General features: G+C 35.0%; 1 protein-coding gene across 1 annotated transcript in view; it reads right to left on the bottom strand.

Annotated features, from left to right (window-relative positions):
• Usp7 (Ubiquitin-specific protease 7) overlaps positions 1 to 19,088 on the bottom strand; it is a 518,151-nt gene that overhangs the window by 160,161 nt on the left and 338,902 nt on the right. The window contains exon 17 of the mRNA XM_090378438.1: positions 12,887 to 13,018. Coding sequence (XP_090234564.1) covers positions 12,887 to 13,018 — 132 coding nt within the window. The remainder of the gene's footprint in view (positions 1 to 12,886; positions 13,019 to 19,088) is intronic.

Here is a 19,088-nt window from a genome sequence, read left to right as displayed (position 1 = left end):
AACATTAGTCTTCTCTACTGGAGAAGTGTTGCTTATTCGAGGTAGTGCAATAACAGGACACTCTCTGTGATGGCATTCACAACGAGATGTAGAAAAAATGATGCCATTTCACCTACTTCTGATTAACTATGAACAAAAACGATGCTTTGCACTAACATGCAATAAATTTCCTGTAAACTGAGGCTTTCGGTGCTAAACCTTTTTTAGTATATATATTAAATATCAGTAGTGGCAAGGCAAAGCTGCCAAACGGAAAATTATACAGCAATCAGTGGGGGGGGGGAGGGCACTTATCTTGTCCATCCTCTACAATATTGTTTCTCATCCTTGCTTTAATTTTTTTTTTTTTTTTTTTTTTTCAAACTAGCCACTTCCATGATATCACATGCAAGTTTATTCCAGATTCGGTTATCTTCTGGCTGAAAACAAATTTTTGGACTTCTATCCTGCAAAATCCTGATAAATAAGTATGTCATCAGCATTTCTTTTATTAGAACCATTAAGGGCCTTAAAATGACAAACAGGTCTCTTTGCAGGTTGTCTAGTTTCCATACACTGAAATTTGAAGAACTTAAGTGTTTCTTGATGTGAGTATCCTTTTATTCTGCCAATTAATTATGTTCTGACTCATAAACAATGAATCCTCTCCAATATTTTTTCCCATCCTTCCTTTATTTTTTTTAAAACTAGCCGCTTCCATGATACCACATGCAAGTTTATTCCAGAATCGATTACTCTCTGACTGAAAACAAATTTCTGGACATCTATCCTGCAAAATCCTCAGAAAGAAGTATGAAAAAAAGAAAGAGAAAGAAAAATCAATGCCAAAAAACATGGTTTTTAAATGTTACTAAATCCATAGCCAAGCATCATGAAAATATATTTAAAATTTAGAGTAAAAGTCGATAAAAACTTTTATCACATGCATTTTTTGCTTCCATATTTTTAATTACAAAAATAAAATGAATCAGAAAACTGCATTTGGTATAAGTTCCTAATTTCAAATAATATTGTTAAGTAACAGTATTACTACTAGTAATGGTATCGTAACGGCTAAACAATATAAAAGTGAAATTTTCCTGCACCTGCCATATATACCTTCCCCGTCAACAAAATGAGGAACTAATTCAATAACAGATTCAATACATAATTCAGTACCTTTCCTAAACTCTCTGTCCTGACCACTGAATTATTCCTATATTTACAACACATATTCCCTTCATCAGATCCAGCCATCAGTTACTCTCCAAAAATTCCATGTTTGTGATGCTTAGTCAGAAACATGGGATTTTTCGGTCTTCTAGCAGAAAACATATAACCTCCATAAGGTCTTGAATGATTCAAGACCTTATGCATCTTTATCAGAAACAACCATCTAAGCAATTCTTCATATGAACATCAGTTATTCCCCTACAATTCAACACAATTAGATTAATCTTTGAAAACTATTTTGAACCCTTTCTGTCTTCCTGGCAATGTAACCTCCAGACCTAAACACAATATACTATATGAAGTCAAACCACTCTCATATATATAGAGGGGCAATGTTATCTTTTATCTATGTATACCACATACAGGATACCATGTACCTTCTTAGCCACTTGTTTATGCTGCAGGTAAAATTTCATGTCTGACTGAATCACAACAAAGTTTTTTCCCCGTGCTGGACAACTTTAACCCCCCCCCCCAAACTTATAAGTAACTCTTGGTTTCTGGTTGGGTGGATGGGTGGGAGGATCATACTATTAACCCTAATTTGCTCCAATTTATTAAATAAACATTTAATACAATACGTGAAGTACAATATTTTCTACACCCACCTTGGAATCCAGTAGAAAAATATTTCTCATCTTGCACCTCTGTTGTTTGATTTATATGCTCAAAGATTTAGTGTTTGGATTACCTATGCATTGTAGAGAACTCAAGGAACCTATATATATATATATATATATATCATATTTCTCTTATAGTGCATAACCTGTTGATGTTCGTTCCCGTTTCAGAATTTCGAACCAGCAGTTCGAGGTCTGCAAGAAACCTTCATACTTTTGTTATTGCGTGGTGTATTCATTTTGTCAACTTTCTGAGATTAACTATGAAAATCTGAGATTAACTATGAAACTATGATTTTTTATTGATATAAAACTTCAATAGAATTCATAACTTAGTGAACATCTTCATAAATGCTGATGGTCATGAGATGATGCATTTTTTCATAAAGAGAAATAAGAAAATATTAAATATATTTCTCTCAGTAATGACAATGGTGTGTTGTGCACAGACCAATGTGCACCAACTGGCCTACAAGAAATTTCTGGACAGCCAAAAAGCATTTCTCAATTTAACTCCCCTCTTCTATCTATACAGTTCTGTTGTATACAAACTGTAACCTTTGGGTAACCATCCTTCAACAAAAATAACGTTTCTCATCAAGCATCAATTTAAACATATGGACACAAAATTCCTATTTAATTTCCTCACAACATCACTCACTCACTCACTCACTCACACACACACACACACACACACACACACACACACACACACACACACACACACACACACACACACACACACACACACACACACACACGGATCATATTTGTGTGTGTGTGATAGGTGCTGAATGAGGAAAGTGAGTATCTAGCAATCAGTCAGTTCTGTATAAATACCACATCAAGTGCATGCTATAAAGTGTTGATGCACAGAATCAGAACATCAATCATCACCATAAGGGAAGGCAACCTCACTACTCTGGGAAATATATTATACTGCTCCTCGCCAAGGCATAATTTCAATTAAAATTATTTAACACGTTCAAGGAAGGTCATATTTATGAGGATCCTTATTATCCCGTAGTGTAACTTATATTTTATGTTTTACGTTTTTATTTTTAGTCCAGATGCCTCAGGCTGTGAATACATTTAGGGCAATATTTTCAAGGAAAATAATTTTAACACAAAATTTTACCAGTAAGACACAAATACTAAAGATGACTGTTTTTCACAAACTAGTATTAAAATTAAATAATGTTCAAAAAATTTTATCTTTTTTTTAATGGAAAATAGTAAATTAGATAAAGTAACATCAACATAAACAAAGAAAGGATGAAACAGTGAAGGTAGTATACAGCTTCTATAGTGCTCATTGCAAATGAAGATAAGAAAAATCATAGCCATAATGAAAATATGCCTATGGTTCAATCAGGGTGCTGATATCGATCAGTTGTGCTCTTTCTTTTACAGCATTCATTTATTGAACACTATTAAATGGGTGCATATTTGCAGTTCATCTGGCACACAAGTTTGCATTCCAGCAGCAAATGTTCTAAATATAATATTATAAAAATGGCTATAATATAAATATTATAGCCATTTTTCATTGTGCTAAAAATTATGGCATTGCAAAAACTAACATTATGCAATCAAAATACATATTTATTACTTTTGTAAAAATATGCTATTAGTTTTCCTAAATTTGATATTATATACAGACAGGTATTTCTTTTGGTCTGGGTGTGCCTTGAAAAAATTACTGAGATATTACAGGCGCCGTGAACCGAGAAACTTTGGGAACCTCTGACATAAAATACACAATGAAGAAATTACTGTTGCGGAAATATTTGAACAGTGTTGACTTTTACTTTTCATCAATCGATTTCCGATAGCCCACAACAATCTTCTCTGGGCCCTGGCGAAATAAATATTGTAGAGAACATCAAACCTTTTGTTTGAGGTTCTATGCGATACGAAAGATTTCATCTAATTCTTTTACCGTTATCTCCTTTGCGGTAACATTTTCCTCTGGCTCATTTAAAAATTTGAATTTTTAAATGCAAGTCTGCATTGACTATATTAGTAGGGGACAAACACATCTTCTTCTGTTGGTTCATGGAACACACTGAGGCGGGCAGCAGGCAAACGTTTGTTTATTGACCGTACGACTCGCGGTAAGCTTAGCGCGCGATTCAAATCTTTTTGAACTATCGCATAAAAAAAAGAGATCGTGTTAACTGGAAATTTGCATCGTGTAAAGTGAAAAGGGGTTTCATTTTTCAAATAGCGTTAACTGAATATCGTGTTAATCGAACTCGCGTTATGCGAGGCCTAGCTGTATATCATATTTAGGAAAATTTTATATATATATATCTAGCTAGCTACATAGCAATACAACTGATGTATTTAACTGCAATAAATAATAAAGTGAATTCCTGCATATTAAATACACTGAAATTGAATTACATTTTACACATGTTGATAGGTAAAATCTCACAGGCCAATGATCTCACAGGCGATCTACCAGGCCAATGAACCGGACCACCACGACCTATCCAATGCTGTCCAAATGTAACGCTTAGGTGTTGGCAGACGTCATTAGTGTAATGTGGGGGAGCCCCATCATGCTGGAACCACATTGAACGGCACAACGACTGAGGAACATGTGCTTCTTCAATAAGTTCGGGCAGGACTTGCTGCAGAAAGATCAAGTATGCCCTATCGTCCAGACGAGAGGGCAGAAGGTATGGTCCAATGAGGTGGTCTCCAAAAATGCCGGCCCAAACATTGACAGAGAAACGCCGTTGAGTTGCACGTGTTCACGTACCATGGGGGTTCTCCAAAGCCCACAAATGCGCATTATGTTGATTGAAGGTTCCCTCTCATGTGAAACTTGCCTCATCTGTGAACAATACGGACGCAGCAAATGCGCTGTCTGCCGCACTCTGTTGAAGAAACCAAGTAGCAAAAGTCCTTTGGAGTGAATAATCCGCAGGCTCCAATGATTGGACGCATTGCAGATGGTATGAACTCATTTGGTTTGTTGACAGTATCATCCATACAGTGGATTGGGAAATACCCAATCGTTGGCCTATCACTCGAGTACTCGTACTCGGATTGCCTTCTGCAAGACGTAGGACATTCTCCTCATTGTCTGGCGTCCTCATAGTTCGCTCTTGATTCATGGTACCTCTCGTGAAACAACCAGTCTCACGTAACCGTCTGTGCACACGTGCAGAAATCATATGATGAGGAGCACGCCTGTGCGGGGAAACGTTCCTGGTACAAGCGCATCTCCATATGCGAGGTGCATGTTGGCCAGTTCAATGTTTGAATACTCGTCCATCCTACTGCCTCGGGAACCGGTTCACAAATGCTGACTTCCAGTGGGATCGCTGTTCACACGACTTCCCGTTCAACGTCCTCTACATGACAAAGGCATTTCGGACCCTACAATGCTATGTGATTCCGATTCGTCTTTGTTGCCCCCCCCCCCTACACCTCCTCCAGGGTACTGAATCACCCTGTATATACAGTAGAACCTGGATAAGAAATTTCTGCATAAGAAGTTTTCCCCTGTACTAGGTTTGGTTTCTTAATTCCCAATTTCAACTCTGTATATTGTAATGTATTGTTTTCTCACATAAGAGGTTTCCAGGGTAAAAAGCATTTCTGCACAAAAAGCAAGTGATAAGGAATACACAGTGTATTAGTATAATGATATTTTCCCACTAAATAGTTTTTTTTTTTTTTAAATATAGAAATTCCTTATTTTAAATTTAAAAATATTAAACAACATATAAACATTTTAGTTCGTAGTAAATCACCAAAGTACGTGAAATTCCATCATTTTTATTACGTCTCATATTGTAAATGCCTTCACAACAAATTGCACTACCTCGAATAAGCAACACTTCGCCAGTGGATTAAAAACAAAACTATTTTATTAGGCTCACCTGGAAATTTAATTTCAACTACCCATTTTTATGTAAAAATTGTGGTGTTCTCTGGTCAATTTGCCTGCTTTGCTGGGATGAAAAACTAGAGTTTTTCGCGCGGGGGGGCACATTGCTATCTACACCTGAGACCAACTAACTCAGCCACGGATTGAAAAAAGCCTAAAAATTTCCTTCTGTCATCAATGGATTCAAACTCTGGCCTTTTTCACCCAGTGTGGGGAGGATGGTGACGATACCACTGTGCTAATGCACAGACTTGCCAGTGGAGAAGATTTAATGCTGCTTATTCTCAGTAAATACCGCTTGTGGTGGTATCTGCTAAGAATAAGTAACATTAGTCTTCTCCACTCGCAGTAGTGCAATATCAGGGCAACCCATGAAGGCATTCACAATGAGATGTAACAAATGCGATGCCATACATTAACTTGTTCGATTAGCAAATCTTCCATAGTCTGGCTTTCAGCCCTAAACCCTTTCTAGTATAAATGTTTTGATATAATAGAAGTGACATATTACAATTTCTGTCATCAATATCCATAACTGGATAGCATCAACCCCGTGATTTTTTGCGGTTAAAAAAAGGTCAAGTTCTGGTGGTTCTGAATTACTTAGTGATTTGTTGCTTTGTCTTATTGTAATTGTGACCTTTTAAGGTATGTTGAAAGCTGAATTTATAATACTGATTTATAATACTGAATTTATTTCTGTAGATTATCATAGTATTTTTGGTAATTCTTTAAAGAATAACCATATCTTTGATTATCTATCATATTGGCCATAATTATTCAATACTGATGATATGAGTGTAATAATTATTAATTATACTGATTATACTAATTATATTATATTTTTCTAATTTGAAGGGTTATAGTATGAAGCACGAACTGCAAAGTATTTAATCTTTTCAACTTAATGAGTTTAATGAACAGAATTTTAAGCAATTAGAAATGCTCAGTTTAAAAATGTTTCCCATACATAGAGTAAAATATTTATAAATTCTGAAAGAGTACTTAAAAATCAGATTCAAATTTCTTGCCAATATATTGCATACATTGCTTGCAACTGCGATTGTTCGTTTCATAAGTGGGATTTTTTAATTTTTTACATAAATGGTAATCGAAAATTTTTTTCAATCAAGGTTTATGAAAAAAATTATTTAATACCAATATGTCAACAAAAAGAAACGTGGTGTGCTAAGACAAAAGACAAACCAGCAATAATTGAGACCTTGAAAAGGATGAATTGGGGCATTTTTTGGCTGAGAGATATAAGTTGGCATGTCAACAATCTTTGACATAAAAAAAATAGTGAAAGTATTAGAAAATACTCTAATCATCTGATGAATGGTGATGGCAATTTAACACATAAGGTTAGGAAAAAACTTGAAGCTGAAGAGGCTGTCTAAATGTGGTTTATTCAAAAGCAATCTTCTGGGCAGCTAATATATGAAAAAAAAAAAGTAATATTTTAAATACAAATTTAAATGGAGACTCAAATTTCAAACAAGTTCCAGTTGGCTCAGAACATTTAGGGCATGACATGGTATTAGAAAGCATGAAATTCATGGAAAGTGCTTTTTACTGACATATCTTCAACAAATGCTTTTACAGAAACAAATTAGGTGGCAGTACCTGTGAGAGTAAATAACTATAATACTGGTGTACCTTGTCTGCATCCATGGGGTGGAAGGGGGACAAAGTTGGGTCCCATTAGGGGCCCAGCATCCAAATGAACACAGGAACAATGGTAAACGACACACTACACATATACAAGATCTATACACCTTTAAACTTCTGGCATTGACAGTGTTCTGTTTCACACCAACAATGTATACTACGCAGAGATGGGGGGGGGGAACCCCTGGTGCCAAACACACTCTAAACTCTTTTATAAAAACATTGAAGTTGTTTGTAGAGGAAGTAGTATATGATGAAGATTTCTTTTATAATGGTGATGAGACCGATTTAAACTGGAAAGCACTCCACAGCAGATAATTAGCCTCACGCCATGAAACTACATCACAAGGGCTTAAAACAAGCAAAGACCATGTAACCATAATGGTTTGTGCCAATTAAACTGGCATCCTAATTGATGTGTTTTCATATCACAAAGTCAAAAAATCCTAGATGCTTGAAAAAGGTAAGAAGTCACCCAGTTTCATATAATCATCAGAAAAAAGCATGGAAAAATAGTAAAATTTTCAAATAATGGTAGGAAAAAATATCATAAATCAATTTGTAAAGAAAAAAAAAAATTATTATCACTCAATAATGCACCTTCACATCTGCCAAACCAGAGTGACAAAATAGTTATGGTTAAATTTCTTCCTCCAAATATTACATTACAATATTAGTAATCAAATGTGTAATGAAAATGCTGAAATGCCTGTATCGAAAACAACAACTTTGACAACCATTATTAGCTGATAATGATGAAGAATCGGTTATAAATTTCTTTAAAAAACCAACTTATAGTGATGCTACATATTAGCAGAGGGTTAGACTTCTACAGGTGTGTCAATATTGAAGAAATCATGGAAGAAAATTTTCAAAAGGCCGTTCGGAAGTGCTAATAACAGTAACAGAAATGGAAACAATATAAAAGAAGTAAATGAAACATTAAAACAAATTTAAATATGCAGAGAATACAATGAAGTTATCAGTGTTTTGTTAAACTGTGATGTTGATGATCTTTGATTCCAAATTTTGAACCATGATATAACTCACTGTCAAACATGGAAGCAGAGGAACAGGGCCCAGTTGATGATGAGGAAAATATTGGTACACCTTTTGAAGCTTGCTATGAAATGGTTTGAGAGACTAAAAGAATGCAACACAAGACAACTTATATGTTTAAAAAGGGTATATGATTTGAAAGCTATGAAAAGGAAACTTTTAATAAGTTTAATAACGATAATAAGTTACTTTTTTAAGAAAGAATAATTTTCTTTATGTCAAATTTATGTATTACTAATAATAATTATTTATTTTATTATGTAGTTTGAATATATCTTTTAAAAACATTACAGATATTAAAATTACATGTAAAACAATTTTTTCTTTGTTCAATTATATGGATTTTTCATTATCTGGGCATCTCACATCACCATTTAATTCGGACAATCGAGTTTCATGTGTGTGTGTCCAAGATTCACAGAGAAGAAAATATTACAAATATTTCAAACAATACAAGAGATGTAAAGGTGCAGCATCTACCTAAATCTCAATCATTTTTATTTTATTCTTCTTTCATCATTACATAGTATCCAGGCTCATGTTGAATACTAACAACTATTAGACTTAGCCATATTTCTTCCAATGTGCACAGCCCAGTTGACAGCACTTTTATTGTTAAGTTTTAATACTATCAATAAACTTTGTATTCTCCTCTTCAATCCTACTCGTGGCTAGGAATGCCAAACCACACGTCCCCTAATGGTTTCCTTTGATAAAAAGCATAATAACTGCATACAAGGAATGTGAAACTGGCATTTAAGGAAAGGCCCTTGATACTGCCATCACCACTTGATAAAATTCCTGCAGCAAGATGAACAGGCACATTGTCTAACAAAAATAATAAAGCTTTCAACTGGCGGTGGTGTGTGTGTTATGGAGGTTTCATGGCATATAAGTTACTGGGGCTATAGTGCACCTAACTGGCAGTGGTGACACCACTGCTAGTTGAAAGCAAAGACAGCCAAAGCACCTACAAATTGTTATTTTCTTTTAATTTCTACAAAATGTTTTTTGAATGTTGCATGAACAATACCAATATTTCATTTTTCCTTAATGGATTGCAATACTTATTGTATGTGTAAATTAAAGTTAAAATTAAACATGCTGTATTATTGCACTTTCTATTTAAAAAAAATAAATAAAAAATAAAAAATAATAATAATAATAATAATCACAATAAAAATAATAATAATAAATTCTGATAAATGATTTTCTTCATAAAACAGAAGCACTCTTACTGTTTTCCATTACCAGTTAAAAAGATCAATAAATGTGTAAAATTTGAAACTTGTGCATGAGCAGATAATTAAGAAAATTTGTTTTGTAAAATTGATCTAAGGGAGGAAGAAAAACAAAGACCTGAAACTACAAAAACAGCATTGGCACTTGTCTGGTATCATGCTATTTTTCAAGCAAAAAGACAAACCGATAAAAAGATAGTGGCCAGTCACCTGAGAGGTGCTAACATGACACATTAAAAAGTTTTCTGATTTTTAATCATTAATTAACATTTAATGTGCAAACATAATTTTGAACGTGTCATGTGACTCACCACACTTTCAATTGATTTCATCCATATGTCACATTTCGGTTTCAATAATTTTATACTGTTTACGAATCAATTTTAGAAAAAATTCTAAAAAAAGGTTCTGAACAATATCATTATCATCAAAAGAAAGGAGGTTTCAGTAAAAAACCTCCTTTCTAAATACAAAATACATACAAGATGTGGGAATGCAGTTCCTAGACTGTTGGGGACACATTCGATGATTGTGGAAATAAACAGACGTGGTAGTTAATAGTTCAAATTTCAACCCACAGATGGTGGTATAACAGAAAATGTCCAGTAAACTGACAGGCTGAAAATCCCAACCAGTTTAGTTGGTAGTATTAAGGTTTTGTGTCACAATTTTGCAACGGGGCAATGAATGAATATCACATTTTATTTTATCGAGGAAAAATATGCAACAGAACCATATTAAATGTAAAATGCTGTTTATTGTGATGAAACATAAGTCATACTAGTGCGAGTCTGAAATGTAAAAGTGGTTCAAAGACGTATTTGAGGATGTTCGTGATGACAAACAAAAAGAGGAAAGAATTGCAAAAATTCAGGAAATTGTGGAACAAGATTGCTGTTTGACCTACAGAATGATGGCCAATAAGAACAAAGGATATGATTCATCAAATTCTGTCATGATGATTTATAGGACTGTAAAATTTGTGCTGCACAGCCTCGGGGATGAACAGAAGCAATGAAGAATTTCATCATGCAAAGACTATCCAAGCTTCTGAAGACAATCTTAATTTCCTCAACCATATTATCACAGGAGATGAGTATTGGATGTTTTGGTACAGCCCAGATGAAGTGTCAGAGCATGCAATGGAATTCAAATTTATTACAAAGGCAGAAAAGGTTTTGTTTACAGAAGTCCAGGATCAAGACAATGTTGACCACATTTTTCAATAAACAGAATTTTTACTTGAAAGGCAGAAGAGTCAATGCTGTTTTCTATATACAGGTGCTTCAGAGACTGTTTAAATGCATTTCCTGGATGAAGCAACAATATTGAGAGAAAGGCAGCTGGTTTTGGTTGCATGACAATGTGCCCCCACACACAACCCATTCTGCACCTTTTCTGAAAATATTTCTGAAGAAACATGGCATTGTACAGATCAACCCTCCACCCTACTCTCCCAATCTATCACCAGCAGACTTCCTCTCTTCCAAGAAAATTGCTCTCAAAGGAAAGAGATTTCGGGTTGTTGAGGACAAAGAAAAAAAAGCTAACTGCCAGAATGAACATCTTTTCTCTGGCTGACTTCGCTGACTCTTTTCAGAAACTTTTAGAATGGCGTAATAAGTGTATTCAATTAGATGTTGATTACTTTGAAAAAATATAAATAAATAAAATCATCTTTGAGCTCCTTTACTGTGTTCTTTTATTTCACAAGCCTGGGAACTTTATTTCCACACCTCATACAGATTTCATTAGAGCTTTTGAGCCTGTTCCACATAAAAGATTGCTGTACTAATTGGAGCAGTGAAGCACTAGGTGCACGCTACTGCTATGGATAAGGATAAGTGTTGCAGAAGATGCAATAGCATGCTACTGCTATGGATAAGTGTTGCAGAAGATGCAATAGCATGCTACTGCTATGGATAAGTGTTGCAGAAGATGCAATAGCATGCTACTGCTATGGATAAGTGTTGCAGAAGATGGAGAGTAGTTATCAATGCACTGCTCTATTTTGGACTAATGTTATTAGTGGAATCCTTCAGGATCTGTTGCTGAGAACCTTATTCCCACACCTCGTACATAAAGGGTGCATATAAAGCTCTTTTACAAATCTAAAATTTGAAAACCACATCCGGATGACAGAGTATATCTTCAAGTTTTAATTAGATGTGTTTGATATGGGCACATTTAGTTCTTCCACAGATGCCCCCCCCCCCCCCCAAATCCAATTCTTCCTATAATCACAGTATAACATATCCATCTCATGACTAATTGCTTCAATGATGCATTGTTTTAAATTTCAGAACAGTTCCTGCAATAGATGGAACAAACTTTTTCTTCCATAAATCCTAAGAAAACAAAATCTAAAGGAGTAATCAATCTACTGTTCGAGGGCGCACTCAGAATTCATCCTCCTCTTCAAGTCCAATTATTAAAAAAACACTGTGTTGAGGTATAAATGAACGGGAGCTCTGCCACTGTGGTAGAGCTCCCATCTGTTGGAAAAAGAAATTTAGCATCACAGTCATACTGCAGTTTGGGCATAATAAAATTTAGTATCATGTCCAGGTACATGAAACCTCTGATGGTTGCCTCTCCAAAGAAGTAAGGACCATAAATTTTCGATAATTCATAATTCTGTCATAATACATTTTTGCAATCATGCTGCCATCTATTACAATGACTACATTTTCTGGTTGGTAAACAAAAACTCAAAACTGTTTTCCATCACCAAGAAATGGTTTCTAATTTAAATCATGTACCCTATTCACAAAATAACGTTATAGTTTTTTTTGAAAAAAAAAAAAAAAAAAAAACTGTAATGAGGATAAATTGTAATGTGTGTGTGTGTGTGTGCTGCTTATGGGAAAGTATGTTTACAGGCTAACGATTTGTATGGTGATATTCCATAAATCATGATTTGAATGAATTAACTTATAAACAGAATGGGAGAATAATTACTGCACCTTCAGTTTAGTTTTCTATGGCCCTGCCTGAAGAGTTCACTTCTAATATACTTCCATGCAAAATGTGTAATTAGAATTAATTAAGTAAGAGAAGTAGTAATTAAATAAGACTTTGCTCATTGTGTATTGCTGGAATCTATAAGGGAATTTAATTCAAAAAAATTAAAGTTGCATATACAGTTTGCATTTTATTTGAAAAAGAGAACTTACCGATAGCTTGCTTTCTCAGAATCAAAGAGATCTGTACCTTGATGGCCACTAAAGTTATCTGCAGTAACAACTTGTACATTCATATATAAATGAGCCTCGTTTCTTTCTTTTCTCCTTAAAGCTTCTTGTCGCCTTAAAAATATGAGTAATTGCAATAAAAGAACTTAATACAAGAGAATATTCCATATTGTTTTAGAAGTAGTAATCAAGGGTAACATACAATAAAAACCTTGTTGAGAAAATTGACACTCCATAAGATACAGCCTATACAGAACACATCATTTAGGTGCCCGATGTGGTGCAGAACAGGAACCAGTTGTGATATCAAATAACAGTATATCATATTTCACTATATAAATAGTCCACACAAAAGACAGTATACTACTAAATGTTTAATGCATAGGACGGAGCAGACGGATTAATCATAGTAGTAAAGCAGTGTAAGGCACCTATAGCAACTGAAACAACATTGTGAAATGGTGAAAAAAGTTCTCTAGCAATACACAATTCACTGACATAATTATACACAAGACCTGGAGGAAAAATGCCTTCAGGACCAAGATTCATCAAAATGAAACTATTTCTTCTTTCTAACTCTCAGAACCATAAACTGATTTAACATATTTAGTATAATGCTACTCAGCAGCAAGTTTTTTCCTGTCATTTTTATCTGAGGATACTTTTGTCCCTGAAGTGATGACGACAGACTTTATTTACACCCTTTAGCCGAAGAGTGTAAGTGTCTATCACTGGAGGTAAAGAGTGTCCTCTTATATAGTAATACTAGAAAAACAAAACAAAGAATAGAATATTTTTTTCTTGAAACTATTACATTTCCTGCAATAATGACATGATGCATCCAAGGAAAAGAGGTAATAGTTAACAAAATTTGTTTTAAACTGAAAGCCTTCTTCTTCTTCTGTGCACTGCTTGGCTGCTTTTTGAGATTCAATATGTTTATTCATTTATCAAAGATTATTTATTAATGATACAAAGATAGTATCCTATTATTGACTGGTGAAATCGATACAAGATGAGGCTAACTGCATTGTATAATCACTCATCCAAATAGCTCTGAGACAATGTCAAAATTTTAATTAATAATGGATTTGTGATTAAAATGTTATTTGATTATAAATGTTAATCAGGCTGACTATTGGAAAAACGTTTCTAAAGAGAGTGAATCCGAGCCACAGATTAGTGGAGTCAACCAGGGTTCAAGTGTTTAGTCCATTGCTGTTTTCTGTATTTATTAATGATATTGATGATGGTATATCAAGCTTAATATCCAGGTTTACAAATGATACAAAGGTTGGCAGGGTTACTAATGACAGTACGCTGCTGCAACAGGATCTAGAAAAGTTGAGCAGTAGGGCTGAGAGGTGGCAACTGAAGTTTAACAATGACAAATATAAAGTACTGCATATGAGAAGCAGTAACCCCAGAGTAACGTATCAACTGTGTGGTACTACACTGACAGTGGTAGAGAGGGAAAAGGACTTGGGGGTAATTGTGCAGGCAGACATGAAGTTTTCTGAGCAGTGCAGATGGTCTGCAAGAGTGGCTCATGGTGTCTTTTCAATGATACACAGGAATTTTTCTAGCAGGGATAAGAAGATGAATATCCCCTTCTATAAGGGAATGGTCACGCCACACCTTGAGTACTGTATGGGTGCCTCCATAGCCAGGTAGGCAGAAGCAGCAGTGCATAGCACATGCTTCTTGATTAGACTGGGGTTCAAGCCCGTGCCCACCAAATACAGAGGATGCAGAAAGCTCAGGGAATGACCACCACATTATCCCCGGAGCAATATGGCCTTAGTTGCTAATGCTCCTAAAAACCAAAATACAAACAAACAGTACTGTATACAGGTCTGGAGGCCTCATTTTAAGAAAGATGTAGGACTGTTGTAACGAGTACAGAAAAGGGAAACAAGATTAGTGAATGGAACAAAGGGCTGCTCTTACAAAAAAAGGCATAAGTTTTTCAAATTACAGTGTGTGGAGATTAGGCACCTGTGAGGTGATCTGATTGAGGTGTATAAAGGTATGAATGGTTTGAGCATGCTCAATGCTGATGGGATTCGTCCTCTTGATCAGAATAATCACCTGAAAGGGCATAAATTCAAATTGAGGAAAAACAATTGTAGGATAGATGTGCGGAAGTTTGCCTTTAGCCAGCGGCTGGTTGACTGTTGGAACAAACTTCCATCTGTCGTAGCAGTTGATAGCTTAAACAGATTCAAGGCAGAACTAGACAAACATTTGGAGAGGGTGGATGGGTGAAACGAGAAGGGTCTGTTTTTTTTTTAGCTGATGCTATATATAAGCTTGTTTTCTTGCATCATGTACCCTGCTAATGCCAATGCTAAAGTTTGCTTAATTCCTTTGCTGGCTACTTTAATATAACTGGATAGATCCCATCCACCCCAGCTACATTTCTTATGTTTACCTTCAACAATTTTTCCTCCACTTTGCTCTCTGTTATTACAAAATCATTAAGAACCCTGTTGCAGTTTGATAAACTTCTGGCATTTTCCTCTTTTAATAACTCCTCATGTGCGAATGCAGATGCAAAATACTCAATCAGATTATCAGCTATCTGAGCAGGTTCATCAATAGTTGAACCATCAACATCAAGATAATCAATCTGAATCAACCGTTCTTCTAGCATTTATATAACTAAAGAAGTTCTTGCTGTTTTTCTTTTAACATCTTTTACCAAAGATTTTGCGTAATCTGCTTTGCAATATTCCAAATGTGGTCTTGCAAATACTTTATACAGTTGAAATTATACCATATACCTTCTTATCTCTACAGGATAATGTTTAATAAACCATCAACGGGTCAGCGTGGGCTTTCCTTCTATACTGTTTTTAATTCAATCCCACCAAGTGTATAATTTATTTTGGGGCTGCTACTCCCCAAGTATAAGACCCTGCACTTTGCTGCATTAAAACATAGCGCCACTTTTATGACCATGCTTACATCATCTTCCAACGATTCTGAAGCAGCACATCTTGGTACTGATCATTAACTACTCCATCAATCTTTACATCAGGTATGCTTGTAGAAAAAATGTATTGCAGTCGTATTTTTGCTTACAAAAGCAAATAAATAACCATTATTTCTGACTCAAAAAATGAGCATGTTTATTGTTCTTTGCGCCTGTATTTCAATTAAAAGAACAATTTCAGAATGACAAGAGATAGCAAGGTCATTTGCACAAAGACATGCTTCAACTCTTTCAGGTACACACTTAGATAAAATAATGATCCTGATTGAGAAGAGAATGACAATTAACACAAAACTCTCAGGAACTCCTTTTTCCTGTGTGTGTGTGTGTGTGTGTGTGTGTGTGTGTGTGTGTGTGTGTGTGTGTGTGTACAGAATTAGTAAAAAATTCCAGAGCTGCAAAGGCTCAATAACTTCCACAATTTTTTAATATATTAAAAAAAGTAAGAGATTACCTCAATCCTTTTTGTGGAATGCTTCCAGCTAATTCTCAACAAATGTAACGAATAAAATAAGATGAAAAAATAAATTAATAAATTCCCTTCCTCATAGAGATACAACCAAATTTGACATGCACCGGAATTGAAAGCCAAGAGCCCCAACCCGATCCTCAAACATCAATCCACCGCAGCAAGACCATGAGTGTGAGAAGACATTTTGTCAGAATAAATAATTAAAATTTCTTCCAATAATAAATAATTAAAATCATGATTAAAAAAGATTAAAATCACAATTCAAAAAATTTGTGATGAACACTCAAATTAAAACCTTTTTTTAATTTGAAACATTTTTTAATGTTTCAATTAAAATTCTCAAATTAAAATCTCAAAATTAAAATTAATTTCAATCTCAAATTAAAACATTTGCATCAGCTTTGATATTATCAAATATTCACCTACTCTTAGAATTCATAATGATTTTGACTTAATATATTTTCAGTCTCTAAGAACGTTGTTAATCTAGCAATGATTATCTTTTCCAATGTTTCTCGAAACAACTAGTTAGGACAAAAGGGCAATGAATTTTTCAATCAATTTGATCTTTACCTAGCTTCAGGAAAGGCTTAGAACATCTTGCAGAATAATTGGGCTCTGAATAAAATTCCATCATAGAAGTATAAGTGCAGCTAGGGAGTCCCCAGTCGGATGTATAATCATGGAATAATAAAAAATTCTAGTCGGGCTTGCAGCATTATTTTTTCATTGTGTAAGTGCAAATGCAGTTTAGCCATGTTAAGAAGAAAATTACACAGAAGTTGACAGATAAGGTTAAAGTTCAATGTTGTCTTTTCTGTCTGGGTTTTATGCAGTCAAAATTTCATAGCGGTCATGGCTGATAGTGATTAAAATGATGTATATTTAATTAGCAATGATTAGAGCATTAGCAATGTCATGACATGAAACATTCTTCCTCCATTAAACTTTTTTGGTTATACATTTAATTACAGAATTGATCTTGATGGAGAAGAGTTTCTCAGGTATATATTTAGTTACAGAATTCATCCTTTAGTATTAGAGCACTTATAAGAGTAGTTACCATTGATTCTTTTCAATTTTATTAACAAATGAGAAAATATTCTGGATGTATTTATAGTTATAACATTACATTACATCCTCCGTATTTGGTGGTCATGGGCTCGAACCCCGGCCTAATCAAGAAGCGTGTGCTATGCACTACTGCTCCTGCCCACTTGGCTATGGAGGCGCCTTACAAGGTCCGTATTTACTTATTCCATATGTCCGTATTTACTTATTCGGTTTTAGGTGTTTCAGACTTTTTTACCCTCTCCAGCGAGGAATTTATTATCATAATAATTAACAAATAAGAGTCTATGAGCAATGCTGGAAGTGTGATCCACTGATAGTGAAACTTAAATTCACTCTTTTGTTCATGTTTCGAGAGAATTGGCATCTTGCACTTCTAATTGTATTTTGAATATTTTTTTTTTAATAAAAAACCCCAAACATGAGACGTATTAGAACCTCTAGTACTTGGTACCATGCATGGGTTGGAGGTTGAGAAGAGGAAACAAGATATTTGTTGACATTAGACTTTAACTTCTGTAGACTGTAATTTCCAGGAAATACGTATGAAGGAAGGTTGTTCCAGAAAACTGCAGTAGAATGAATAAACGAGGAAGATGAAAAGTTAGTTCTGTGAGATTAAAGTTGGACAGTAATTGGATGTTGGCGGAACGTGTTCAGACTGTTTTGAAAGAGAGGACAGGAATTATAGATGCCAATTCAAAAGAACAGTGCCTGTGGAAGTATCTGCAGAAAAGGCATGCAGCAGAAACAGAATGTCTATGAGACAGAGTGGAGAGACAATGTTGGAGATGAGTCATTAATTAACCTAACTGCCCTCTTCTAAAAGGAATCTAGAAGTCTGAGAGAGGTTTTAGGGGCACTGCCCTAGATGTGGGAACAATATTCCATAGTAAGGCTGATTTGTGATTTGTACAGAGTGAACAACTGTTTGGAAGAAAAGTAAAGGATAGGGCGAAAGAGAAAACAAAGTTTTTTAGATGCAGAAGAAGCAATATTTGTAATGTCTTTGGGCCAAGAGAGATTAGGAGTCAGGGTAATCCCAAAAGAGATATATCATCTCACCTAGAAATTGGAGCATCGCAAAAAGGTAAGCACAGGAGCAGAAGAATCCTTTTTGAGAGATATAAGACAAGACTGAGTTTTAGAAGAATTGAAATCAACTAAGTTGTCTTTACTCCACTGGAGATCAGCATTACAGGAATTGGTAGTGGATATTCGAGAAGTTGAAACTGATTGAGCAGGGCAAGGTTTCTCAAAATGGAAAGTGGAATGCAATGTGCTATCATCAGCAAAATATGGATATGATTTCTGGCCAATGGAAGGTCATTAATATACAAGAGGAAATATACAAGCGAGCCATCTACGATCAGACTCAGTGAGCAATCAGAGAGAAAACTGGATAACGAATTACAAAAAACAGTTGGCAAATCATAGGATGGAACATGATCCAAAGGCTTTGAGATGTCAAGAGCAAGTGCTTGTGGTTCACTGTACTTTTCCATTGAATTTGTCCATAAATGGGTAACATAAGCCCGAATATCACCAGTGGATCGACACTGGCGGAATCCACACTGGCGATCATTAATCAGACGGAAAGTTTCTAGATAGTTTAAGAGTTGGTGGTTAATTGATTTCTCCAT

The sequence above is a fragment of the Mastigoproctus giganteus genome, chromosome 7, assembly GCF_048544385.1.
Source record: "Mastigoproctus giganteus isolate SK-2022 chromosome 7, ASM4854438v1, whole genome shotgun sequence".
NCBI classification, from domain to species: Eukaryota; Metazoa; Arthropoda; class Arachnida; order Uropygi; family Thelyphonidae; genus Mastigoproctus; species Mastigoproctus giganteus.
This window is presented reverse-complemented; position numbering and strand designations above follow the sequence as displayed.